Source organism: Chionomys nivalis, chromosome 24, assembly GCF_950005125.1.
Source record: "Chionomys nivalis chromosome 24, mChiNiv1.1, whole genome shotgun sequence".
Lineage (NCBI taxonomy): Eukaryota > Metazoa > Chordata > Mammalia > Rodentia > Cricetidae > Chionomys > Chionomys nivalis.
In genome coordinates this window covers 24,548,732-24,576,444 of record NC_080109.1, presented here as the reverse complement: position 1 = coordinate 24,576,444, position 27,713 = coordinate 24,548,732, and the positions used below count along the sequence as shown (strand labels likewise).

Genomic DNA, 27,713 nt, shown 5'->3' with positions numbered 1-27,713 from the left:
ATGGCTACTCCCTTTGGCCAGCTCTCCTTCCCCAGCAAAGGGGCCATCATCAGTGTTTCAAGCCCACTTGGTGTCGAAGTCAAATGAGACTATCTCCCTTTTACACTTAATGCCACGCAGGGCCGCTTCCCTCTTCTGGGCCCGTTTCTTTGGATCTATATCCAGGGTCACATGCAGTGGGGTCCCAATTATTCTGTTCCAGGTGTGCCGTATCCTAGCGTCTCTCCTGCCAATCACTTTGATCAAGACAGGTCTCAGCTCCTTTTGGATGCCTGAAATGGCTGCCCACAGCTATTTGGATCACAAACTAGATTTTAGTCATGAGGGCTGGAGGCTTCCTCCTCCACGCTAGCCCACCTAAGACCTCCTTGCTTGCTTCTCTGTTCACGCTTCTTATCCTTTATGCCCCACTTCCCAGCCCACTGCTCTTCTACACCCCTTATCCGTGAGCATTCCCTTCAAAGTTAGGTGAATCCAAATCCAAGCCCACCCAGCACTGCTATCTCTCAAACAAGGAAAAAACCAGAACATAAATAATTGGACATTTCAGTTGGCACTGCAGCCAATTATCGGTTGTATTAAGATGGCACATCTTTGCGTTAAAGATTATCAATCATTTTTTAATTTATTCAAAACGGCACTTGAGTGTTCACCAAATTGGTGAAGTGTGCCAACGTCAGGTTAACCATTTTGTCGTTACAGTGTCTCCAATCCCAGCCTATGCACAATTAGACTTGATCCAAAAGAGAGCTTGCTTTTTCCATGAAGAGACGTGCAAAGGAAGAGCCCTGGATTACATTATTAGAGCTTGTGGGTGGGAGAGTACTTCAGAACTCCAGCGTTTGCGTACATGGCAAAGAGCTCTCTGTTTGACCTCTAGCACTGAAAAACAAAAATAATTTAATCACTGTATCTCGGCTAACATGCCACTCTTGAATATAAATAGGCGTTTCCATGCTGCTATCATTTTATGAAATCTTTTAAATCCAGCTTTTAGGAGAGGATAAATTTCTTAAGGGCAGGGGCCATGCCTTTTGCTTCCTCCGTGATGCTGGCAGTGATGGGAACACAGCTGGGTGTGCAGTTAGTTGGTCCTGGATGGATGTTGCTAGGTGATTTGTATTTGAAGAAGAAATGGAGAGAAAAGCCCTGGGGCTCGGAGGGTTTGTTTGCATGCATTTTGCTGAGAATGAACACAAATGTGGAGAGAAATGAGTGTGTGGCCAGCATGGAGGCTTTGGCCCAGGAACATTCAGAACCAGGAAGTTATAAACATAACTAAGAGCCTTAGCCTGGAAAGCAGAGGACAAAGGGTAAAAGCCATAAACACCTGCAAAACTGAGATGGCAAAGGGAAGGATTCTTAAAGGGGAAATGGAAAAGTCCTGTCGATAACTGACGGGTGTGACTAAGAAACAAAGGTTCTCTCAAGTTCTGTTTCCTGCTTTAAACAAAGGTAATGGTTTCACATTTAGCCGTAGAATTATATTCTGTACTGTGAGGCATAATTTCGATGTCAGGCCTGAAGTTGCCTGAAGAGAAGGAATTAAAAAATCATAGCACAGTTGGTAGGTGGTGGTGCATACCTTTAAACCTAGCACTCAGGAGGCAGAGGCAGGAAGATCTCTGCTACTGTGGCCAGCCTGCTCTACAGAGCTCCAGGACAGACAGGGTTACACAGAGAAACCCTGTCTTAAAAAACAAACAAAGAAATAACAAGGAGGTGGGGGTGGGAGAAAGAAGGAAGGAAGGAAGGAAGGAGGGAGGGAGGGAGGGAGGGAGGGAGGGAGGGAGGGAGGGAAGGAAGGAAGGAAGGAAGGAAGGAAGGAAGGAAGGAAGGAAGGAAGGAAGGAAGGTTGGTTCAATCTGTTTAGAACCAGTGGCTCTGTTCACCCCAAGCGAGCCGGCATGCCCGCCACTGCCCGCTCAGATCTCCCCTTTTGGAGCCCTCGTTTACCAACACCACTTTATGAAATGTCAAAAGCCATCGTGGCAATTATGGTGTCCACAAATTCTTGACATTCTCCTCTGAAGGGAGAATCTAATCTCCCTTCCCCAGGGAGTAACTGGCCTTTATTATTTTGCTGCTAATGAATGGAATAATGAAGAAAGTGAAGGTGTGTGACCTTGATACGATCTCACGATAGCCACCGTGGCCTCCTCCTTGATCTCTCTTGAATTACCCTCTCCCCTAGATCTGGAGAGCAGCCAGGGAATCGGTCCACTCTGGAACGCACTAAAGCTTCTATGCTGAAGTCGTTTGAGGGCGTTATGAAGGAAGTGGATACTCGAGCCCCAGAGCATCCAAGAGATGAACTCAGTCTCAGTGCCAGCTTGAGAGAGACCTGTGAGAGACAGAGCCAGGAACTCCAGACACACGGCTCCTGCACCACTCCACTCCTTCACCTAGGAAGCTGCAGAGTCTGCAGTATAATTCGTTATACAGCAATCCATAAAGAAGATATTTTCCAATAAAGCTCTCTCTCTCTCTCTCTCTCTCTCTCTCTCTCTCTCTCTTTGAGCTTGAGTTTTAGATATTTTTTAAAGTACTTTAAAGTTTAAAAAAGATAAGTGTTTATTATTTTGGAATACTTACTTACCTGCTTTTAATAAATCTAAAAGTTTAAATGTGCTTGCTGTCAAAACTGACAGCCAAGGTTCTATCCCAGGATGCACATGACTGAAGGCGAGAACAGAGTTCCACAGCTACCCTCTGACCTTGTCATGTGTGCCATCACATGTCTGTGTGTGTGTACAATCATGCAGGCACACACACATACACACAATAAATAAATATCAGAAATAAATACAAAATTTAGAGATTGCAAAGGGTGAGGTGAATTAAATCCCACTCTCTTTTGTAACTCCTAATTTTAATAAAGACAAGTGACTTTTCTTATATAATGAGGTTCTACAAACATCTAGGGAATGCATCAAAGGGTATGGAATTATTTTCATATGTTTGAGATGCTTTCTGCATTTGATATCATCTAAGTGATACCAAAAGGCATCATTTTCTTACTAAATGGTAAATAAGTAATTTTTAGTTTTGACAGTAGTAGAAGTAAGAAGGGACAACCTTATAATAGCCAAGATGAGGGGGAAAAAAGACATAGCCACCATTTTGTGGCCTTCCCGAATGATTTTCCCATATTTATGTTCACATTTCCTCTTGAACTTTTCCTTCTGCTGTGCTCGATGTCCAGACTACAGTCAGATAACGAACGCTTAGTGAATGAGTGAAGCCATCTTTAAGGAAAGCGGAAGCATACCCACACATTTTCTTAGAGAATCTGAAAGATGCGTCGATCACAGGAAGTGATTCCTATCTTTTTAATTACAGGTGAAAACACACAGAATGCATGCTAAGGGCTTGTTATGGTTTGCATGGGAAAAGCCCACCATTTGGCTCACGTGTTAGGACATTCGGTATCCAGCCAGTGGTATTGTTTAGGAGTTCGGAGAATCTGGAGAAGGTGGAGCCTTAGAGGAAATGCATCACTGATATATTTCCCATCTACTCTGCCTCTTGGTCCATCAAGATACAAGGAGACGACTGTGTATACTCCTCCCACCGTGCAGCTGATGGCTACAACATCTGCCCTTCTACCATGGGCTGTATCCCTTGTTAAACCATGATGTCATAGCCCTTCCTAAGGTCGCTAGGATCAGACATTTTCTCACAGTGGCAGAAAAAGTAACTCACGTGGGATGGGACACCATCCTAAATGCTTTATAGAAACAAGTACCTAACTGTTCTCAAAACGCCATTATTATTTCTGTGTCCTAGATGAGAACTTCAAGTTCAGAGAGGATCTGTAAACTGCTCAGGGTCTGGTCCTGCAGATGATAAGGTGTCAAGCGCTGGCTTCAGGGCTGGTTCTGACTCCACACGACGTCACCACCCTATCCAGTCTGGTCCTTCTCCTGCTAGGCCACACCAGGAAGTTCCCAGGTTGTGAGAAGGTAGAGGGGGAGGGAGCCCTCTCCTCAAAACCTGCCTCTGTGGTTTAGGGGAATTGTGTTTATTCACGAGTCTCTCTCGCTAGACCGCCAATTTAACACTCTGCCAACTGGCCAATTATTCACATTCATGTAGAGCTAAGCGGGAGTCCCTCCAGCTGCACACCTTTCTTGCTCAACATAATTAATGAAGCTCATCAAAACCCTGGAAAACAAGCCCAGCTCACCAGCCCCTCTCACTGATTTGTTAATAGGGGGTCAGGTGTCCCTGATCTCATCCCCGCAGGATGTTGATGTGGCCCTAAGGCTGCTCACAAACGGTGTGTGTTGATGACTAGGTGCGGGCCAGAGAGGGGTACTGCTTATCAGAAAGTAGCTAGGTTATCAGAGGCTCATGGGATTGTGGCAGGATCTGAACAGCTCAGGTAAATTATGATGACGCAGCTCAAGATGGCTGGGTGGAGGGTACCGGGGAACAACCGTCTGTCTATTGCCAGTGGTTCTGGATGACAGTCTTTAGAGGGTGATGCAGAGGCTCACAGTCAACAGAACATTTTCACATCATTTCGCCTCGGCTACTGAGCACTGCCTTTCTGGTCGCAGGGCAGTTGCTTCTGATGTGTTCCTACATCTTGCTGTCCCTCAGGGGCTGCCACCCACAGAAGGCCGGGGAGCTCTGGAAATGCTGCTGATCTAAACGCAGTATGCTGTAAGTCTAAAGAACACATCCAAGCTTCAAGGTTTGCTAAGAAAAGACTATAACATAGCGTTCATTTTTACTTAAATAACATATTGGAAAAATTGTATTTAATATAATGTGTTAAGTGACAATACATTAAAATTAGTTTCAACAGTTTCGTTTTTACCTTCTGTAACACGGCCCATAGACATGGTTCGCGTTTGTGACTTAGACTCTGTTTTCATTGGGTGGGACTGTTGTAGAAATTGGGACATCTGAAAGTGTCACAGTCCTGTGAAGGATGCCAAGGCCACATGATTTCCACGCCTTTTCCTGGGCTTTTCCTGCCACACTAACGGATGGTATTAAAATGAGCATTATCTACTGCCAAGTCTGCTTTGTGCTTAGGTGTGCGCAGCTGCCTCAAGTTCCGTCAGGCCGCTCCTCAGCCCCGCGGCTTCCCAAGACAGGCTTGGACTTGCTCAAGCGCACACACGGTGCTGTGCGGCGCCCGTAACTCATTCTCACACAGGTCGGAAAAACCGACTGCTCCGCACTTAGTGGGTTTTTCGGGAACAGTCATATGGGCTTAAGACTGCTTCCTGTGGCATGTGATGACCACCAAGGCCAACAGTGTACAGAAGAGGGCACAAAAGACCTGTCACCATGCCAGCAGCACCGGGCTTCCGTTGCCCTGCTGAGAATTGGGTTTGGGTATGGGGGCTCCTTACGGCAACATGATCCTTTTCCTTGCTGACTGCCTTACTTCCTGGCACTGAATGTGTCCCTGGGCTAACAAGCCCATGAAAACATCTAGAACCTTGTTGTGTGAACTGGCTGACATCCAGGGTAGGATCGCCCAGATGTATCTTCAAATGGGTCAGACCTAAAAGCAATTAGAGAACGCAGGTATGTGCATAATGCAGGTTTGAGTGTTCTGGACCTTTCTCAGAAAATACACTACTTACAAATGAGCATTATTAGTCTGGATATTCACTGAGGCCACCAGTTTCTGCTGAGCTGATAACAATCAGTAGGAAAATGACAAGATCTTATCTATGGGTATTAATCAAGACACCACACTGGAAATCTCTCCTTGTGGGACAATGTTTGAGTCTTTACATATTTCATCAAATACAATAATATAGTGTCATAAAATTCAGGTCTGCTGGGCAGTGGGGATGCACACCTTCAATCCCAGCACTCAGGAGGCAGAGGCAAGTAGAACTCTTGAGTTTGAGGCCAGGCTGATTTATGGAGTACGTTCCAGGACAGTCAGAGCTACAAAGAGAAACCCTGCCTTAAAAAATGAAAAGAAAGAAGGAAGGAAGGAAGGAAGGAAGGAAGGAAGGAAGGAAGGAAGGAAGGAAGGAAGAAAATCAGGTCTGTTGAAGCTACTCCAAGTAGTAGGATACAGTAGGTTATTCTACTTTATAAAAATAGAAGAGTTTAGTGGTTCCTAGAAGCACTCGGAATTGCTATGAATTGAATAGGTGTTCAGTGCAGACATGCTACTTTATTATTTTTATTTACGCGTGTGCATGAGCATGCACACATGCAGGTGCCACTGGAGTCCAGAAGAGGGCGCTGGATCTCCTGGAGGTGGAGTTACAGATGACTGTGGATGCTGAGAACCAAACTCAGATCCTTCGCAGCAAATGTTCCTCAGCCAGCCAGCTACCTTTAAAGCTTACAGCTGTGTTCTTACACACTTAAGCAAAGAGCAATCTTTACTCTTCAAAAAATAGACACAGTCAATTAATATTAAAAACATCAGCAAAGAGAATGCATGATACTGGTACTTATTGTTGTTCTAAATAAGGAAAGCAAACGTTTTCATAATGCTATGAATCTACACAGGGGAAAAAATAAACCAACGCTTGTAAAAGCAAGGAGTCTAGTCACGAAACAGGATTAACTATTTGTGGCTCCAGTAGTACAAGGTGAAGCAAATGTTCAGAGCGAATTCCACATATTTTACGGCACCTGCACCAGAACCTCACCAGACAGGAGATGTTCACGGGAAGAATAAGATGAAAAGGGCTGGCAAGATCGGGTAAAGGCACTTGATGTCAAGCCTGACGATCTGAGTTCAATACCTGGGACCCACATACTGAAAGAAGAGACGCGACCCCTACAAGTTGTCTTCTGACTTCCACACATGCAGACCACAGCAAGGTGTACCCACACATGGGCATGCCCCCAGCTCCCCGCCCCACACATACCCGCACACACCCAACATGAATGAGTAAGAAAGAATAGCAGGGTAAATAGCAAATGTTTCAATGGCTTTTAAAATACAGATACAATTTGATGTTTAGATTTATATGCAACACACCATTCAGAAGCCATGATACCCTAATATTCAGCATATGGTCATAATCCTTCATATCCTTTTCCTTCTGTTTGATCAAATTCTCAGTCACTAAGTTCTATTAATGATTTCCTCTGACTACCTCCATGCCAGTCTTCCCAATGGTCAAATCTAGGCATTTTTTTCATTCTAGGCAAGTTCTACCACTGAACTCTTTCTTAAAATTGTGTCCTGTGTTTATTAAACAGTCTTGCTACACAGTCCATCGTTGGGTCTTTAACTCTTTTATAACCAAGGCTGGCCTCAAACTCATGACCTTCTTGCCTCAACTTCCTCGATGCTGGGGATCAAGGGTTTGTAACAACAGACTCAACATTCTTCCTTAAATGTCAGTGCCCATGCCTTTAATCCCCAGCACTTGGAGGTGGAGGCAGGCAGATCTCTGTGAGTTCGAGGCCAGCCTGACCTACAAGAGCTAGTTTTAGGACAGGCTCCAAAGCTACAGAGAAGCCCTGTCTCAAAAAACAAAACAAACAAAACAAAACTAAACAACAACAAAAAAACATCTTTTTACTTCCACTAGAATGCCTACCCACCCACTCTTACCCAGTGTCTGCTCTTACTGGGTCCATCTAGAAGCTGCCCCCCATGGGCTCCTGTGTTTGCTCAGGCTGTGTTGATCCTCATCTTTCTCGCTGCCTTTGCATATAGAATTTTTTGTTTGAGTTTGGTTTTCTCTTTCTTTCTTTCTTTCTTTCTTTCTTTCTTTCTTTCTTTCTTTTTTTTATTTATTATGTAAACAATGTTCTGAATGCACGTTTATCAGCATGCCAGGAGAGGGCATCAAATCTCATTACAGATGGTTGTGAGTTGCCATGTGGTTTCTGGGAATTGAACGCAGGACCTCTGGAAGAGCAATCAATGCTCTTAACCTCTGAGCCATCTCTCCAGCCCGTTTTATGTTTGTTTTCTGAAATGGTTTCTCTGGGTAGCCCAGGGTATCCTGGAACTTGCTTTGTAGACCAGGTTGGCCTTGAATTCAGATATCCTCTTGCCTCTGCTGGGCTAACATGTATGTGCCAGATTACTGCCTGGCTGCATGCAGAATTTAGTATGTTTCATTTCAACTTGACACAAGGCAGAATCATCTGAGGAGGAGCCTTCAATTGATAAAAATGCCCCCATAAGACCTGATATAGCCAAGCCTGTAGGGCATTTTCCTAATTAGTGATTGATGGGGGAGGAACCACCAGCACTGTGGGTTCTGAGTGCTATAAGAAAGCAGGCTGACATCATCAGAGATTCTCCTCCTGAAGCAGATGGGAACAAATACAGAGACCCACAGCTAGACGATACACAAAGCGTGAGAGACTTGGAACACTCAGTCCCAAACAGGATATTCCCATCAAATCCCTCCCATCGGGGCTCAGGGAACCCAGCAGAAGAGGAGGTGGAAGAATGTGAGAGCTGTAGGGGATGGAGGACACCAAGGAAACAAGGCCCTCTGTATCAACATGCTCATATGAATGCAGAGGGACTGAAGGGCAAACAGGGCCTGCCTGGGTCTAAAGCAGGCGGGATCCCAGCGCTGAAGGAGGACCCAACCCAACCCAGCAGCTAGCTCCAACTGACAGCCACTTGCAAATGTAAATTTAGTTTTCTTTAAGGGGGTCTCACTGGGGACACAATCTACTCATAAGGATGGGTTGTGTGCCCAGAGAGGATGACCGAAAGAAAGTCAGCTCAACGGCATCTCTGGGGATTCCTTGCCTCGTGATGTTGTGTCAGGCTTAAAATAATTAATTTTTTTAAAAAAATTCTATCTTCTTTTACTTCTTATTTTTTAAATTTATTTTATTTATTCCCCCACCCACCCTTCCCTACAGGTCCTCTGAGTAGCTATTATGACTTCAGTTTTGTGTTTTTATAGGAGTCCTTAGTGTGCCAACAAATTGGTCTCTGCATTTCTGTGTGTTTCTTTTGCCCTTTGGGGGCTCTTTCTTTTCCTTCTGCTTGTTTCTTTTGTCCTATTCTTCTATGTTAGGCTTTTTTTTCTATTCTCTTCTATTTTGTACTATATTTTATTTTATTTTATTTTACTTTATTATTATCCCTTAGATGCCTGTTTGTTTCCTAATGAAGATAGAAGAGGGTGACTCTGGATGGAGGGTTATATGTGAGGAGGAGCAGTGGTAGGGCATGCGGTAATCGGGATACACTATGTAATAACAAATCTAATTTCAATAAAGGAAAAAAACGGGAAAGAACGAAAAATAAAAAGACAGGTCGAGCAAGCCATGAGGAGCAAGTCAGTAGGTAGCACTCCTCCATGGCCTCTGCATTAGCTCCAGGTTCCTGCCCAGTTTGAATGCTTGCCTTAGCTTCCCTCGGTAGACTGTGATTGAGGGTATGTAAGCCAAACACACCATCATCCCCAAGTTGTTGGGTCATAGTGTCCCATCATAGCAGTAATAACCCTAAGACAGTTGGCGATACCTTACTTAATGCCCAACATTCATATGTGAACCCCTTTATCTTCCAGACAGGACTTTCTGGGGCAGCACATTCTGGCTGACAGGACACAGCCATAAGTAAACCGATTTAGATATTGGACAACCAAATAAACGAAGGCCACTTTTCTGTGTTCTGGTTCTATCTGATGTACCATTCCTCCACAGTAAAATCACAAGGGAGTTGGTAGCTGTTGTGGGGGTATAGAGTGCACACGCCCAGACCTGCTGATTGTGTGCACCCCGAACACTTCCCTGGGTGATTCTTCAGGTCCATAAATGCTCCGGAACTCCGCTTGATGGACTCTAAGCTCTCTGAGTAAACAGGAATCCTCTCGCCCCCCAGGACCTTTCAAGAGCATTCTCACAGAGGGCCAATTAAAGCCTCTCTCTTCCACAGCACTATTACAAAGCTAATTCCTTTCCCTCAAACTTTTTCTTTTCGGCTCTTTTCTCTTGGTCTCATATTCTCAGACTCTGAAAAATGTCAATCAGGATTTTAAAAAATCTTCCAGGATGTGTATGGAAATGATTTTATTTTACCCATCGATAGAAACCTTTCCCTTATTACGAGGATTTCTGAGCACTTTTGCCTGCCGGTTTCCCTCAGCTGGGAGGCCTGGATTGAGCCAGTGATGAGCATTCTGTCAATACTTTGCCTGGCACCTGAGTTGCCGGGTACCACAGGCTTAGTCAGGGTCATAGAATCTAAATTGTTTTCACAGTCCTGGAAGTAAGTCAATATTCTCAAGATTCTGTAAAAGACTGGGTGGGCATAATCATGGGAGTTTACCCCCACGTGGCTGGAGGATGATGTTGGCATTTCTGTTCTGTTGAATATATGCAAGCATTCCTGATGAGAAAACTTGTGCCCCAAATATCACCCTGGCTTTGTTTTGTCGTGTGATAAAAGACCTCACCCCAAAGCTCACAGTCAAGGAAGGGTTCATTTGGCTCACAGTTCCAAGATAGTCCATTATTGTGGGGAAGTTGAGGCAGGAACCTAACGTGTCCTGGCCACAGTCAGAAGCTGAGGCACAGTGGACACGCGGGTCCTTGCCTGCTTGTTATCTTAGTGCTTAGCCAGCTTTCCCTACTTTTGCAGTTTGGGGGCTCAACTCATAAAATGCTGCCACCCACCATGAGCCAGGTCTTCCTCTATCAATAAACAACCAAGACAATTCCCCACAGACTAACCTGATCTAGACAATTCCTCAACTGAGTCTCTTCTCGGGTGACTTTAGGCTATAGCAAGTTGACAATCAAACACTCACCATCACAAGGGTATCTTAAGTCTGGTCAAAGTCTGCTGTGCTCCCTTTAATACCCAAAACAATCATGGAAGCAATCACGCGAATTTGCTGCAGTAAGCCTCAGTACCTTTGATATTCAGACAGAAATGCATTGAAAGCCATTGTAGAAGTTTAGAATGAGCCTGGCGTTCTTCAGTGCCGTGATGATACAGGAGTGAAAATGACAGAAGCATTGAAGAGTGAAGAGGAAGAGAGATGGCTAGAGCCGTCGGACCATGTCAGTGACACTCTGGAAGACGGAAATCGGATGCCAAAGCGACTTGGACAGAGCTGGTCCCAGTCATGTAGTAGGAATGGCAGATTCAAACAAGGCTGAAGCCAAAGGCAGTAGAGGCATTCTGAGTACCAAGGCAGGAGGCAGGGATGCTGTTGGAGCTATTAGATTTAAAGCCTGGATCCTGCAACCTTAAAGAAACTAGGCTTGGCAACCTTAAAAAAAAAAACTAGGCTTGGCCACCCATCTTCAATATCCCAGATGAAAAGATAAAGGGCTGGAAAAATCAGAAGGGGATTTATTCGACATGACCAAACTGGGAAAGGGACATCCAGCGACATCCTTCTCCCTCAGACAAATCCAGGAGGTTTAGCTGTAAATAGATGTGCGTAGCTATGCAGTCACGGTCAAGGTGTGGTCCTGCTCACATGGCTCAGCTTCAGTCTGTCCCACTAAGTGCTCTGGGAAATTGTTTAGAGCCCCTGAAATCTCTTCAGGAGAGACAAGTTCCTCCTCTGTCTGGCACTGCGGGGATTCAGCGTTTCCCCTGCCTGGGGATGAGATTCCTGAGGGAATTTAGGTTCCTTGGGGGATGGCTGTTTCAACAGTCTGATAGCTAAAGGGCACAGCATCTGTTTAGACTATCTTCACAGAGCTACACAGGGAAATGGGCTGAAGGTCCCTAAAGTGAAGAGGTAGACTTCTCCCCTCCCCCAGATTGGAGAATGGGTGGTTCCTGACTCTACAGAGATGAAGCTATGAGACTCAGGAGCCCTGGTGTCAAATGAAAACAGAGCGTGTAAGTGAAAGTGTCCCCAGTCCTCAGCAACACTGGCCTCATGATCCCCAACCCAAACACCACCAACTCCCTTTCCACGATCAGTTTCTAGGGTCGGCAATGATCTCAGAAATCTCATCTGTCCTGTTCAAGGGAAAGTCACCTATGGACACTGACCCAGGGCTCTCACCCAGTAATCCCAGGGCAGGTGACCTCCGGCACGGCGCCACGCTCCTAAACAGACGCTTAAGGAAAAGCTCATGGTATTACAGAAGCTGTAATGAACCCAAGGAAAAAGCTGCCTCAGAGAGAGAGTAAGCAGAGAGCAGAAGAAAACCTCATTTCAAAATGATAATTAGTGTTCTTAGGTTATAAAGGACAAGCCAGAGAATACGAAGGAGCTTATAGAAATTGAAAATGTGGAAATTAAAAATGAAGTATTTGATATCAAGGTTGGAAGACGAAGTTAAGGAAATCTAATAGAACACGGGATGAGAAGACAAAGACATGGAAAATAGAAAAGAAATGAGACTCAGAGAGCAATCGAGGAAGTTCACAATGCAAAGGAAGTTCAGAAAAGTTCAATAAAAGGAAATAAAGGAGGGAGAAAGTATTAAAAAAAAAAACCTTAAACCCCAGATATATTAGGAACCTATACTATCAGATGTTAAAATACATTTCTTAGTGCCATCTATCAGGGGTAAGCAAGCGGCTTGATGGGTAAGAGTACCTGTCGCCCAAGCATGAGAGTTCAAATCCCAGCATGGAGTCAAGGCCAGGCTCAACTGTGCATTCCTGTCACTGCAGCATTCGGAGGGCAGACGCAAGGGGATCACAGGTTCAGTGGGAAACTCTGTCTCATGTGAATAAGGTGGAGGGTGACATAGCAGGACACCGGCCATCCTCCTTTGACCTCCAAGCACAGGCAGACATGTATCTGCACACACCACACCCACAGCCACATACAAGAGAAACACATTTCATAGATTCACACATCATGAGGGAAAGAAGTCACACCAAGATCACAAGATCTTAAAGGATTAGAAAGCTCTCGGAGCGAAGGTGTGGACCCACATTGCTGGGCTGCTCCACACCATAGATGTCACCGGATCATGAAGAAATGTCTTTAAGGCAGGGTGTGCTCTGACTTACAGTAGAATTGAAAATGGAGAAATGCCGTGGGGATCAGCAAGAAAATGGCTTAGTGACGTCAAGTGGCTGCCTTCGTGGAGGGGGGCGGGGAGGGTTGCTGCTGCTGGTTCTTTTTTTTTTAACCAAAAGTCTGCCGGCACTGTCTGAACTAGTGCGTGCGTCTCTTGAGAAAAGTAAGCACATGTTTTTGAGAAAACTGACAAAAGAGGATTCCAGCTAGTAAAGGTAAGGATGTTCAAAGAGATGCCCAGGATGTCTGTGAGCCCTGGAGGCCTGAGCTTCCTGTGGCGATGTCACAGGTAGCAGGTTTACACTAGCAGAACTCACACACTTTGGAAAAATAAAAGGGAAAGCAGAAAGCGTATCTACTTAGGACATGCACAGAGCCCCACACGGAAGACATGCGGGTGAAGCAGCAGGGCTGTGTGGACCAGACGCCTACATCACCTTTTGGAAATGGGTCGCTCTGCACGTGCCCGTGCAGGAATTGTACTCTAAGATGCCCATGTTCTCCCTTGGCCGGCCGCGGGTCGCAGGCCTCTGTGTCCCTTCTGCTTAGTTGCTTCCTTGTTTTGTGTTTGCCAGTCCCAGTGGTTAGAGTTTGCCTTCCCAGCCATCTCACTAGCACTCCAAGGGTTCAAGATAAGACCGCCCCTGACAGGCGTCCTTTCAGACGGCTTTCCCAGTCCTCCTCCTTGCTCTCAGAAGCAACTTTGAGTCACTAGTGCCCATGCGTTCTCCAGGGAAGCCCACAGACAGCTGAAAACACAGATCTGGCCCACGTGCTGCTAATTTTTACCAAATGGCTTCTTAAATAGCCTTGAGTTTTAGACACAGAGTTGGACACTGTGCAAAAACTAGCTGGGGGCGGAGATGTTGTTCTCGAGAAACAGCGAAATTAGGAAAACAACAAACAAGAGCCAAGTAAGAACTGGTTGTTTCATCTCAGAAGTACGCATAAAAAAAACAAAAACAGACATCAATGCAGGAGGCTCACTTATGACGACAGGATACAGAAATTTATTTTCACAAGGTGGGAGGTACAGGGAAAGAGACGTGATCAAAGAAATGACACAGAGGGCATGTCCTGGAGAAGACTGGGCAAAGAGCTATGGTAGGAACCTCAGCGATATTTACAGTGCAGAAGTTTTAGCTGTCTACAGGAAAAAGGAAAGTTGGAAAGGGATAAGAAGAGGATGTAGTAAGAAAAGGGAAGGGGAAAGATGGGGGAAGCCCGGGGTTACCACTGGAGCAGGAATTTACAGCGAATACACACCAAAGACCAGGGAATGAGGGCATGAGCTCGTTCACCTGAACGTCAATTTGACTCCAACTGACTTTCTAAGAAAGGAAAGGCTGGCTTTTACTTTTAAAATAGGGATTATTTTTCCTTACTTAAAAAATATTTTCCTGGTAGCAGAACGCACATGAATATATGAGAAAATTCAGAATATTCAGTCAACAGCAGAAAGGTAAATAATAACGATACATCAGAATGCTATTCCTAAAAGTTGAGATGCTCCTTTTAAGGCTACTGAGCAGTAGAAGTCAGTCCACATCACACCAATTGTTTGGGGAGCTGCTTGTTTTAACATTAGGAGCACTTCCTTATGCATAACCATTTGCTAATCCCATACTTTCATTTATATTACATGCCTGTCCAAAATATTTCCATTGGTCACAATTTTTTACTATTAACTGTAACAGGGAAGGGTCGTTGAGATGGCTCAGTGGTTAAGAGCACTGCTCTTCCAGAGAACCGGGTTTTGTTCCCAGCACTCACAGGGCTGTCCACAACCATCTGTAACTCCAGTTCCGGGGGATCTGATGCCCTCTTCCAGCCTCCACAGGCACTACACAGATGTGGTACATAGACTCACATGCAGGGAAGATGCTCACTTACTTAAAATAAATAATTGCTATGTAACTAATAATTACCTTTGTTTAATTTGATCATTATGAGGAATAACATGTAAATTCTACAAAGTTGATTTCCTAGATAAAAGCAAGCTTGAACTTTGTTCATTTGTTTGGAAACAGTTTCACTGTGTTTTCCTGGCTGGGCTCAAACTCACAGGCTCACCTGCTGAAATTAAAGGCATGTTCAATCACATCTGGCTTGTTTCTTTTCTTTTCTTTTTTTTAAAAAAAAAAAAAAAATACCCAGAAAGTAAGAGTATTTCTACTTGTTCTTGAGAGAAACCTCAGTCCCTACTGGTCCCACATAAGTAACTGTGTAACTTTCTCGAAATAAATGTATCTAATATTATCATACTATTTCATTGCTCAGGCCATTCATTAAAACTAAGCATTGGTCATGGTCTTTTGGGCCTGACAAGGCCAAACAGAATTCTACCAGCAAGGCAGAAAACAGCAAGGACTAACATTTGGTGTTTGTCCGTAACCCATGTCAGAGTCTGTGCCCCGTGCCTACCCACAGCATAAATGACTACATTGAGAGCTACGAAAATACCGGTTCACAATCAGATCAACACTGGAAATGGTGTGTTTGCAGAGAGACACTCACACGCTTATGTAAGTATCTCGAAACTTGTTTCAAACTGGAGGCTGTTACTACGTCAACAGAAAAGCAGCTATGTTTGCCTGCCGCTCTGCACTAAGAAGCAGTTGTTCTAAGGAGCCCTTGCCAGGAAGGATTCTGTCCACCCTGAGAGCACCTCTGAGATGGAAGGTATGCTCCATGCAGATTTAATCCAGATGCTGCTTCAGCTGACCAAGCCCTTTCAAAATATGACCCCTCCAGCCCAAGGCCTCAGGGAGCCACTTGCAAGCACTAGAACACCAAATGATCCCTAAAACAAACAAACAAGCAAACAAACACCCTAAACAAAAACACACCTTGTTCCAGCAAAGACTTTGTTTCTAGCTAGCCTACTTAGGAAGGGGTTAGTAAGGGTCTCGGAGGACGGAGGGGTATCATCATACCCACATGTCTGCAGAACATGCAAGTTGGAATTAATCATCTTTGGTCTGGCTCAGAAGAAATACTGGCATTAAAAACAGCCCGAGCAGAAGCATAATTTGTATTAAGATTAACAACGGATCATTTGACGGCATGCAATCTCATAAACCTCATGATGCATCTGGGCTCCCCAAAGCATCTTTGCATGTTTGCCTCTGTGTTTGCTTGCTTCTGAACTTAATGTTAAAGTGTATAAAGGGTTGCATTTCCATTGATAGAAATTTATATATTTTAATGAAATCATTATTAAAATATCAGCGTCCACATTTCAAAGATGTTTCCTACTGGCTCGCAGTTGCAGCTGATGTAAAACCTAGTCACACTTTTCTTTACTCAGATAGGATTTCTTTAGATCAAGTTGGCATGTGGAGACAAGAAGACACTATGAGGTTTGGGGTTTAGAAGGCTGTGAGGGACAAGACTGAAGCCACAGAGCTCAGGCCTGTCTACGCGGGCCAGCACCGACTCCAGCCTGGTAGCTCCCATCAAGCTGGGGACTGGGGGTAGAGAATGGGGGACACAAGTGGTAGCCACAAAACGCAGAGTTGTCTACAGGACACGGTCAGCATTCCACGAGGAAGGACGCACAGACAGCAACTGCAAGTAAAGACCTCACCTCCCCACTCTCACACCCTCCCCTACGAATAAACTAGCAACTCTTGCTGAAATTGAGCTGAATGCCTCAGACAGAGATGCTCATACTCCTAAATCATGTGACTGAGAAATCCAACTGTTGCTGGCAAAATGGCAAATGTTTAAACATTCAATGGCCCTACAAGATCCCCTCTCCACTTCACTCTCTGATTTCTGAAGGCCAAGAGTCCATATTTTCCATCATTCATCACCTGTTAAGACAGCCGATGGTTCATCTAGGCGGTATAAAACGCTGAGAGGGAGGCCCAAGGACCCCTGACCTCCTATCACTCCTTGGCTAATGAACCGGAAGAAAACTACAGAGGTATGACACATTGGGTCATGTGACTTCTGTCGCCTGCTTTCCTCACAGGGAAAATGGAACATAATTTAAAATTTTGTTGACAGCAGTCAGGAATAGGATGTTGGGTCCCTAGGCATCCACGTACAAAAAAGGTTTTTACTGAACCTCTCTTTCTCCACCTCTGAGAAGAAACCACACAAAGATATACCGGAGAGGATTCCTGCTGGTTATTGGGCTCCTTTCAGGCCAAGCCTGGCACCCATGGTACACACAGGACAGCCTGGCATGGGTATAGGAACGGCTGCCACCGTGCGCCACGGCTCACTTACCTGACCGTGGGCTGGAAGCGCAGCGTAGGCCATGGGTGGATTCATCACTCCTTTCTGCTTCATGAGAAGCATGCGCTTCTGGTCCTCACTCAGATGCGCCCTGGGAGCCTGCAGCTGTGGTGGAGGCTGCGGCTGCTGCTGGGGAGGCTGCGGCTGCGGCTGGGGCTGGGACTGCTGAGGCTGCTGCTGGATGTAGGGCATCAAGGGGTTTTTGTTGGGGTTGGCCATGGGGGGCGTCATCCTCGGATTCAAGTCCGCATTAAAATGGGTCAGGGGCTTAGTGTTGCCGTAGGTGAGAATATTGTGCTGTTTGGTTAAGGAGTTTGCACCCAAGTTATTTGGCTGCTGACCCATCATATTCATGTGATTGGAGGGGAGGTAGTTGTTTATGGTCGTCTTCTGCAGGCTGTTGGCCATTGCAGGCACTATAGTGTTTTGGTTGTTAAAGGCTTGGGGGTACATCATTGGGCTATTTGGTTTTTCTGCAGTGAAAGCTGCTCCATATGGACTTGACGGAGGCCCTAAGGGAGACCAACTGGAAGTCTGATTTGAGTGCGGCTGCTGCTGTTGTTGCTGCTGCTGCTGTTGCTGCTGCTGCTGTTGCTGCTTCTGCTGCATGAGCTTGGCCCTCTGTTGTTGCTGGGCAGCCATCTGTTTGAGCTGCTCTGCCGGGGACATGTCAGAGCTGGGCCCTGCCACCGAGCCTGACCCTGAACCAGATACCGCCACCGAGACTGGATTAAGAAGATAGCCGTTGCCAGGCCGCGGCGGGGCTTGACCCGGAGTGTGGGCTTGCGTAGGAGTTTGGGGGGACTGGACGGCACAGTTAGCTGGTGAGCTGGCAGGGTTTGGAGCCACGGGAGTGTTGGCCACAGATGGCAAGCTAGTGGCTGTGGAGACAGTAGAAAAGGGAGGACCGGAAGATGAAGGTCTGGCCTGGGGCGATCCCATCGAGACGTGCGCAAAAGGAGAATGAGAAGCATCACTCTTCATGCTTGCACTCTCGTGGGAGAGTGGGGTCTCCATGGTTGTCTGTGAGAATTCTTGGTCCTTCTTCTCCTCAAAGTCTTCGTTGAACAGGTCCTGGATGTCATCTTCCGGAACCGTGTTGGCCAGTTCGTCTATTAGTTCCTGCCATTCTTGGTCATTCAGGTTAATGTCGGAGAACAGCTTGTTCTGATTGGAAAGTGACGTTTCTGATGGGTCTATGCAGGCAGGGTCATCAAGAGGCTCCTGCTTGAGGTCCTTGCTTTGCAAGATAGCAAAGCTGTCCTCTAGATCCCCGCAGCCATTGACGGGGAGTTTAATCTCGGGGAGCCTGCCATTCTTACCCAAGTTGTCTAGAAGCCCAGGAGGGTGAGCTGTACTGTTCTGCAAGGGCAAAGAAGGCTTGAGGTCAAGTTGGTGAAGGGGCGAAGCTGAAGGCAGGGGCATGTTGTTGGGCAAATTGTTGATGGCTTCCATCCCCGTGGGAAGATCCTTGCGAATGCGCTTGTTTGTTGGAGAGAAGCTCCCATCACAGGCTCCATTCTGCTGGTCCCCATTAAGTGGTGATCGAGCCCCTTCTAGCTTCCTTTTCACTGTCTCTTGGAGCTGGAAAAGAAATGAGAGAAGAGATGACGTAACCCTAGATTGAACTCTTAAACACTGTGATGTGCACTGTTGGGACCTACCTTTGTGTGTACACATGCTGTGTATATACACACGCACCTGTGGACACACGTGTGCGGAGGACAACCTTGGACACTGCCCACCCTGGCTTGAGACAGGTTGTCTCATTGGCTTGGAGCACACCCGCGAGGTGAGGCTGGCCCGTGAGTCCCGGGGGCCTACCCACTTGCCTCCTTGCTGGGATTATAAGTTGCTTTTGGTTGTTTTTCATAGGTTTTTGGAATGGAACTCAGATGCTATGATGAATAATCCTTGGCCCATGAACTTCAGTTTAAGTGTTTTAAAGCACACAAAGAGAAACGGATGCTTCTAGTTTCAAAATCAGGTGATACCATGATTCAAAATGTGAGTAAAGGCTTCATCTAGTAGCAGAGTTCGGAGAACCGAGAGATATGCAGGGTAAAGGCCACAGGGTAAGGGTCACCCGTAAGCATTTTCCAAATGAGAAAAAGTCCACACTTGAGAGGTGAACTCAAACACCTCTATCACCAATTCTTAAAACTCTTTCATAATAGAAGGAATTAAATTAATTCCCTATCAAGGAATTAAATCAACAATACTTTGAAGAACACTAAAAATGACTTTTTTAAAAATCAGTTTATCGTAATGAGCTTGCAAACTGAAAAAAATACACACAGAGAGATCAACATAGCATTTGCCCAGACCCAAAGTCTACAGGCCTCAATGAACCACACAGTTAAAGCAGACAGTCAGAAACTGCGGCAGTGTCTTTGGGTTTTAAGGTTTCATTATCAGTTACGTCATTATGCACTTATCCACCATAAGAAACCAAAAAATCAGGCAGAGTGTCCAAACTAGAAAAGCAATTAGTTTTACATCCTTTTGTGACTTTACCTGCATTTTGTCCCTTCTCGTCTCCAAATAGCAGCCTTTCCTGTCCTTATACACACATACACATTTGTTCATACATACACATGTATACATTATACAATAGATTCCCATGAGGAAAAACATGCATTCTTTTCTGAGAATGGGTAACCCTCGCTTAGTTTTATATTTTCTTGTGTTTTTTTAAAAGATTTATTTAATTATTTATTTTTATGTACATTGGGGTTTTGCCTGCATGCATGTCTGTGTGAGGGTGCTAGATCCCTGGAACTGGAGTTACAGACAGTTGTGAGCTTCATGTGGGTGCTGAGAATTGAACCTGGGTCCTTTGGAAGAGCAGTCAGTGCTCTTAACCTCTGATCCATCGCTCCAGCCCCAGTTTTATACCTTTCAAAGTCCATCTCCCTGCTAGTTTCGTGATTTCATTCTTTTAAGAGCTGGATAGTATTCCATTTTATGTACGTAGCGGAGTTTCATCATCCGCTTATCTGTTGATGGACAACTGGGTTGGCTCCATTCTCTTGCCATAGTGGCCAGAGCAGCGAAAAGGTCTTATGAATATGGATTTAACACACTACCAAATAATAAACAGAGGCCAAGGTGGTTCAGGGTGGGGTCGAGAACAGTTCCTCTACCTGGGAACCCCGTTCTTAGCCGAGACACTGTGTTTTAGAGATCCTCTGGACGAGAGGTGCTGCATGCTGTAACATTGGTGCGGCTCTAGAGGAGCCCCGCGGGTCCTAACACCAACCTGGTGATGTGGGTCTCAAAGAGTACACACTTTGCTGGAAGCAGAGAACTCCGTTCCTTTAATGCAAGCAGAGTCAAAGGGGACCTTGAGCCAAACTCTTATCTAATTCTTTCCCCTCAAATCTTAGTTTTAGTTACAAACCAGCACCTGTCCTCATCACTCAGTTGAGGCTCCTGAACAAGCTGAAAACAGGGACCTAACTGGGCCACCCTGGAACTTGATTTCAGATAGAATGATGCTTCAATTCATCACGTTAGGAGACCAATGCTAGGAAGTAACGTTATTCATGGAGTAAACCAGAAAGCCGCGGTTTGGATCATCAGTATGACAGGTGTCTGAATGTATGTAACTTCAAACACAGTGACAGAGTCAAGTGTCACAGCTTAAAGGCCTCACAGAAATGAGGCCCGGGTACCTCCGAAGGGATGTTACGCCTCAGAAAATGAGTTCTTGTCCTAAAAAATGAATCTGATGTTATTTTAGGACTCACAGGCCCACGATTCTGCTCTAGGTCATGTGATGGATGAACAGGGTTGAAAAATAAAGAGGCTCCACTTGTTGCCCCTATAAAACATGGGTGGCCAAGGCTTCAAAGGCAAGCCAACGGGTATGCTTGGGAACTCAGTCACCTCTAAGAAGTTAAGCAGGCAAACCATGAGAGCCCAGCATTATAGAAATAAGAGCAAGGCCCTGGAGTGAGACGGAGGCTCAAGATCTTGCTACCCACGCACTGACAGGGCGTTCGGTACTCAGGAGTGGATGGCCGCGGTGCCAGAATGGCCACACTGAGATCCCCCTACCCACGCACTGACAGGGCGTTCTGTACTCAGGAGTGGATGGACGCGGTACCAGAACAGCCACACTGACGGCTTTCTGTTCTGCTTGCTTCTGAGCCCCTGGCAGCTCCCAGCTGACGCTCAGAGGATGAATTTAGAGAAATGTCTATAAATTGTCCCAAGTTTTGTTTCATGGCTTCCCAAACGGGCTAGTAATACTTAGCTCACGGAATTACTGTGAGGGTGAGTTCACAGGAGATAATGTGCAAACACGTAATTTTGCACGTGGGACTCACGCAGCACTCACTACGGCCTTAGCTATACTATTTTTAAAATTCAGTCACGACTGCCATGGGGACAGAAAGCTTCCTGAATTTTCAAGACACAGATAGGTATAATGACAATATTTCTGTTCCCTAGCTGGCCAAACCGTAATGTTTCCCAAGCATCTGGAGTAGCTTTCTTAATATGAACAACAACAAAAAAAATCAAATTTGCAATTCAAGCCGGAGTCCAAGTGCTGCTAATGCATGCGTGTCCTAGATTGTAGAACAGGGGAGGCAGCGTTGTTCAGGTTCAAACCAAGTACACTCCTAGCATATCGCCTGAAAGGGCCTGTGCCGTAGATTCGTTTCCCTGGGGGCTTCATGTTCCCACTGCATGTATATATGTGTGTATACACACACACACACACACACACACACATATATAATATCAGTATTAGGGAGTGTGAGAAGGACGGCATCGAAGATGCTATGCCATGGTTTTTGTTTGGTTTTGTTATGTCCAAAACAGCAGAGCAATCTTCACATCAATTCTCTCTGTCTCATCATCCTTTGTTTTATAGAAAGGTGGTCTCTGAAAATCTAATTCCCTCTTTATGACCCTCGTGGGAGAATGGGCTGTGAGGAGGGAGCCACGGAGCGGGCTGTGTGTTTGAGAAGCTGAGGAGCAGCTTGTTCAGTGAGCAGGAGACTCCTTGGCTGCGCACGGGCAATCGTCCCGGAAGTTCCCACTCTTAGGGACTCGGGTCAATCTCAGCTCCAATTGCCTATCTCAACAAGATTCCGGCCCTCTTGCTTGCCAGAGAGGAAAACCTCTTGGTACACTGTGCTCTTGTGAACAAGCACGGAAGCTTCAGCGAGGCTTAGCCCCTTTGTTTCCATGTTACAGCGCTTCCATAGAGATGTTTTCTCCCGTTAAGGGGAGCTGAGCTGCCAGGAGCTGAAGTGTGCCGTTCAGCTAATGCCTGTGACAATACGGGCTGCTATCAGGTGTCAAGTGCTCTGGAGACGATAATTCCCCTTCCAGAATGCTCTAGAGATGGCCTCCTCTCTGCAGTGTGGCTTGATAGCTGGCGTTCATGTTAAATTACAGGATATAGATGAGGCAGAGGAAGCGAGAGAGGAGAAAACCAGAGGTTGAGAGGGACAGAATGGTGTGTGCCCGTGAGTGTATTGTGTGTCCCAGATCCACAGTGGTAATAACAGATACCTACACACCATTGTTTATTGCAGGTTATCCACAACACTGTGATATGGAAACAACCCTTCAACAGAGAAATAGATTAAAAAAAAATAATGTGATATAGGGCTGGTTATATGACTCAGTGGGTAAAAAAAAAAAAATCCTATTGTAAGCCTGACAGCTTAAGTGGATTCTCAGGACCTACATGGTGGAAGGAGAGAGAAGGCACCCAGAGGTTGTCCACTGATCTCCACATGTGTGCTATGGCACAGGCGCATGGCATATACACTACAAAACACACGAGAGAGAGAAAGAGAGAGAGAGAGAGACAGAGAGACAGAGAGAGACAGACAGACAGACAGACAGAGAATATGAAAATGAATATGGGTATTTTTCAGCTATAGAGAAGAAGGAAATAAAACATTTGAAGGTAGATAGATGCTACTAGAGATTATTATGCTACATGAATAAACACATCCACTCTCCAAAAGTCAAATATTGCATGCTTTTCCTTATTTGTGGGTACCAGACTTTATATACAGGTACAGAAAATCACATATAAACAGATAACATGAAAGCAGACCAATGAGAGGGGGCGGGGAGGAGGGAAGGGGAGAAGATGCTTGAAGTGTATCATGTATGTGTGTGGGAATGGCCTCATTTAGCCTGGTTTAATAAAACAGTTTCTGAATGAATTGCTGTGCCTTTAAGTTACAAAGTACATATGGTCACAAAGGATAACAGTTATCCTTACAGCAGACCCTTGTGCCAATGGGGCGGACGGTCTTACACTGGGAAAGAGATGGTGTTTTCGGGGACGTGGAAGGGAATGGGCGGGTGGCACCTGTTACAGAGAAAAGGATGGCAATCTCTAACGACATAGCAAAGTCCATTCCTAGCAGAGCCTGTGGTGTCCCCTGAGCCAAGTGATGTTCATTGTGAGAAGATCTTTTCCTCTTTAGACTAACACGGTTCCTTCAGGTTCAAAGAAACTCTCACTGCTGTCTTCCCGATTTCATAAGAAATGGTCCAGGATCGCTGAACTTGGGAAGAGAGATGGCAGTTCCTAGCTAGTCTTTATTATTCTGGGTAGGACTGCTGGATTCTGATATTTCAGAGTCTGTGGTGAGATTTTTAAAGACACACTCCCAAAGACACAGATTATTTCTTACTTGCTCTAGGGCATCTCATAAGGGGAGCCAGGGAACTGTACTCTAGAGTGAGATCTTCCTGACCTCAGGGGATCATGAATTGAATGCAAGATTGATGAATTTCCACTATCTTCATGAAAAGATATGTATATACATGGTAAGATCTGTTGCCATCACCCATACCACACTAGCAATGGATGGGGAAGGTCACTATGCATCTCTGTGGGTTCTGTGCCAGTGGCTTCAGGGTCAACCCATTTCTAAGAGCACGGACCACATCAGAAGACAAACTCATCCACAAAGGTGCTGACAAAGGTTGTTTGAAAGAGATCTTCCCAACTGGTCGAACAGATCAGAAAGAAAACAGAAAACCATAACCTAACTTGTGAAGCCCTTGCCTATCTCACACACTCTCAGCAATTAGAGAGAAAACAACTTTATACGTAAACTTAAAAAAAATCTGACGATATAACTATTTGCCATACACACTGTGGCATTTTGAATGTAACTGTACCCATAAGCTCATAGGGAGTGAGTTATTAGGAGGTGTGGCTTTGTTGCAATAGGTGTGGCCTTGTTGGAAGAAGTGTATCAGTGTGGAAGTGGGCCCTGAGGTCTCATATATGTTCAAGCTATCCTGAGTGAGACAGCTCACTTCCTGTGGAGTAAAATATATTAGCTCTTAGCTCCTTTTCCAGCACCATGTCTGCCTGCATGCCACCATGTCCCGCCATGCTAACAGACTAAACCTCTGAGACTGGAAGCCACCTAATTAAATGCTTTTCTTTATAAGAGCTGTTGCAGCCATGGTGTCTTTCCACAACGATAGAAACCCTAAGACATACACCTAGCACACATAGACCCAGAGACTAAAATTCTGATTGCAGAATTGGTAGTGAACCTGTTTGGCTGAAAATGCTGGGTCTCTGGAGGAGACACTCAGAAAATTTAGAAATCCCCATTCTGAAATGCTTTGGGAAAAATGGGATCTCCCTCCAAGGGGCTTTGCCCTTAGTGGGCATCAAGAATATCAGAGAACCCCACGAGAGGCCTGCGAGCATGGAACCCCAGCCCAGGGGCCAACGCTATCCACGGCACCGTGGGCATGGAACCCCAGTCCAGGGCCAACGCTATCCACGGCACTGCGGGCATGGAACCCCAGTCCAGGGCCAACGCTATCCACGGCACTGCGGGCATGGAACCCCAGTCCAGGGCCATAACTATCCACAGAATTGTGGGCGTGGAACCCCAGCCCAGGGCCAGAACTATCCACAGAATTGTGGGCGTGGAACCCCAGCCCAGGGCCAATACTATCCACAGTGGTACCACAGGTTTATCACGTGTTTGAGGAGTGAGGATGATGGGCAGCAGCTGGGCACCATCAGCAGGGAATGGGTCTGTGCATCCGGCGGCTTCCTGCTCTCAATAGCTTCCTTAGGAAAAGCTCCACAGGGACCAGCAGCTGCTGTCATAACCCAGTCAGCGCCTGGAAGGGCTCTGTCTTCGTGTACACACACACACACACACACACACACACACACACACTCACACACACACACCGCATTCACTTTTAAGGACACTATCCTTAGGAGCCTCTCCCAGCAGTTCTTACTAGAAGTCAGGCATACATTTTCTGTTCAAACATACATACCTGTAGGCATGACCTTGTGTTAGTTTCTGAATTTTCTAATGGGATTTTATTTATAGCTGAACAGAAACAAAGGAGGGAGGTGAGGGAGAAGGAGGAGCCGTCAGGAAGGAAGGGGACAAACGAAAAGAGGAGACGCAATCTGTGTCATTCCCGGCTGGAGACTCCCACAAGCAAGGAGAGCCAAAGTGCGGCAAGTCAGGGCCAGGTCGAGGGTTCTGTTTGTTTGTTTTCTGAGAAGGATGAGGGAGGAGGAGACGCACTGCACAGAGGGTCTGTGCTTTTCTTCCCTTGGGTAGGACCCAAGAATATTTTTATTCCTCTGTTTACTCAAAATGTCCTCTTTCTCAACGAGGAATTCTCACTTTTGTTTTTAGCCCCTTCGTGAAATCCTCTCTCTCTCTCTCTCTCTCTCTCTCTCTCTCTCTCTCTCTCTCTCTTTCTGAAGTCATGCACCAACTTAGGAGATGCAAATAGCCCACAGCTTCCAGATGTGAGGAGATGCTTTTGAATAAAACCCAGCACACATTCATCTCCCTTTGGAATGCAAAAGTATTGAAATAGGTCTATAAAAAAAATCCTCTGGTTTTCCTCAAAGAGGTCAAGAGCTCCATTTCCTAGTGAGCTGTCATTGTATCACACAGTGAGTGCCCCCCCCACCCCGGGCATCCGAGAGTCACCTCCTGATGAGGGCACAGAGAGTCTTATATTCTCCCCCTCACCCATAAACCTATGCCAGTAAGCAAACCAACAACATGATTCTTATTTCTAGATAGCATCTGACTCCCGGGCCTCCATTTCAGCTCCAGATATGAAGGCTGAGGGCCTGGACTTTCTTTATGGCTGTGTCTTTCCGTGTGTACATGTATGTACACGGACCTGCACATGCAGAGGCATGTTGATGTCGGTTGTTAGTCTCTATCCCTCTCTGCCTTTTTTTTTTTTTTTTTTTTTTTTGAGTCTCTCACTTCTCACTGAATCTGGAGCTGGGTGATTCTGCTAGACAGACTGGCCCTGCAAGTTCAGGGGCGGGAGGCAGGGGGATGGGTGTCTTCCGGTTTCCACCTCTGAACATTTGAATTACTGAGGAGCAGAGCCAAGATTTTCACATGGGTGCTGGAGACCAAATGTGGGTCCGTGGGCTTACTCAGCAAGTCCCTTAACCACCGATTCTTTAGCCTTTCTCCACCCATGGGACACAAGGCAGGCTAGGAGGATTTCTCTGAGTGAATCCCCCTGGGAAGGGTAAGTTGGCCACATACACGTGCGATAGGAAGCACGTTCTCGTAAATGGGCGAATATGAAGGCTGAAATGCCCAGCCGGATGGCAGCACACACCAACATTCAACCCAGCAGCAGTAGTGGCAGCAGCAGCAGCAGCAGCCGCCTGGAGTCTGCCAGCTGAGCCTTCCCGTGTGGGGGAGAGGCTGCTCAGCTTCATCCCAGCTGAAATTCATTTTTCAGAAGAAATTAGACAGAGGTACTGTTGTTATAGCAACAGTCAGAGTCATTTAGGCACACGGTTTCTTTTCCACAACCTCACTGACTTATGCGGGCACTATTTCATTTATGCAAGGGGAGTGGCCAAGCCTGAGCCCGCAGGGACCCTTTATCAGCCTTTAAGACATGAAAGTCGGAGTCCCTCTATGGCCACTCTAAAGCGCCATGACAATTTTCTGTGTTCCAGAGGGTGAGCACGGAAGGCCAGTGAGAAACCTCTGAATCCAGTACTAAATTTCCTAGGGTAGGAGCTGAATGGGTCGGTGCTGAATTTCCTGGCTGGTCCAAGGATCGGCAGCCCTGAGGAAGAACGTCCAAGAGCATGGTAATGCAGCCAGTGAACTGGGAAGTGACTTCATTATTTCAGTTCTATAAGACTTTGGGGTGTAGATTTCCTAATGTGATAGCCGGCACCAACCGCTGAAAACAATACTCAGTTCCAAACGATCTTGTTCTGAGGAAAACACGCACCTCTTAAGGAATTTTCACGTCAAAGGAATTTCCAGAGAAGAGCCACCAGGGAGTCACCTACATCCATACTAGGGCTATACAGGAGTGGTAAAAATCTGAGCCTATTGCTCATGGCCGATGTTACAGGACAACAGTGCCCCCCACCACTTACCAATCCATATGTCTAAGTCCCAGCCACCAGAACCAAGATGTGACTATGTCTGGAGACTTTTTTAAGGCCACTAAGGTAAAATAAGGTCTTTAGGGTGGTGGTGACTG

At 45.9% G+C, this 27,713-nt stretch overlaps 1 protein-coding gene across 2 annotated transcripts in view; it reads right to left on the bottom strand.

The window, feature by feature from the left end:
* Maml3 (mastermind like transcriptional coactivator 3) overlaps nucleotides 1-27,713 on the bottom strand; it is a 410,584-nt gene that overhangs the window by 150,827 nt on the left and 232,044 nt on the right. For both annotated transcript variants that reach the window (XM_057756958.1, XM_057756959.1), the window contains exon 2: nucleotides 17,172-18,764. In XM_057756958.1, the coding sequence (XP_057612941.1) occupies nucleotides 17,172-18,764 (1,593 nt within the window). The remainder of the gene's footprint in view (nucleotides 1-17,171; nucleotides 18,765-27,713) is intronic.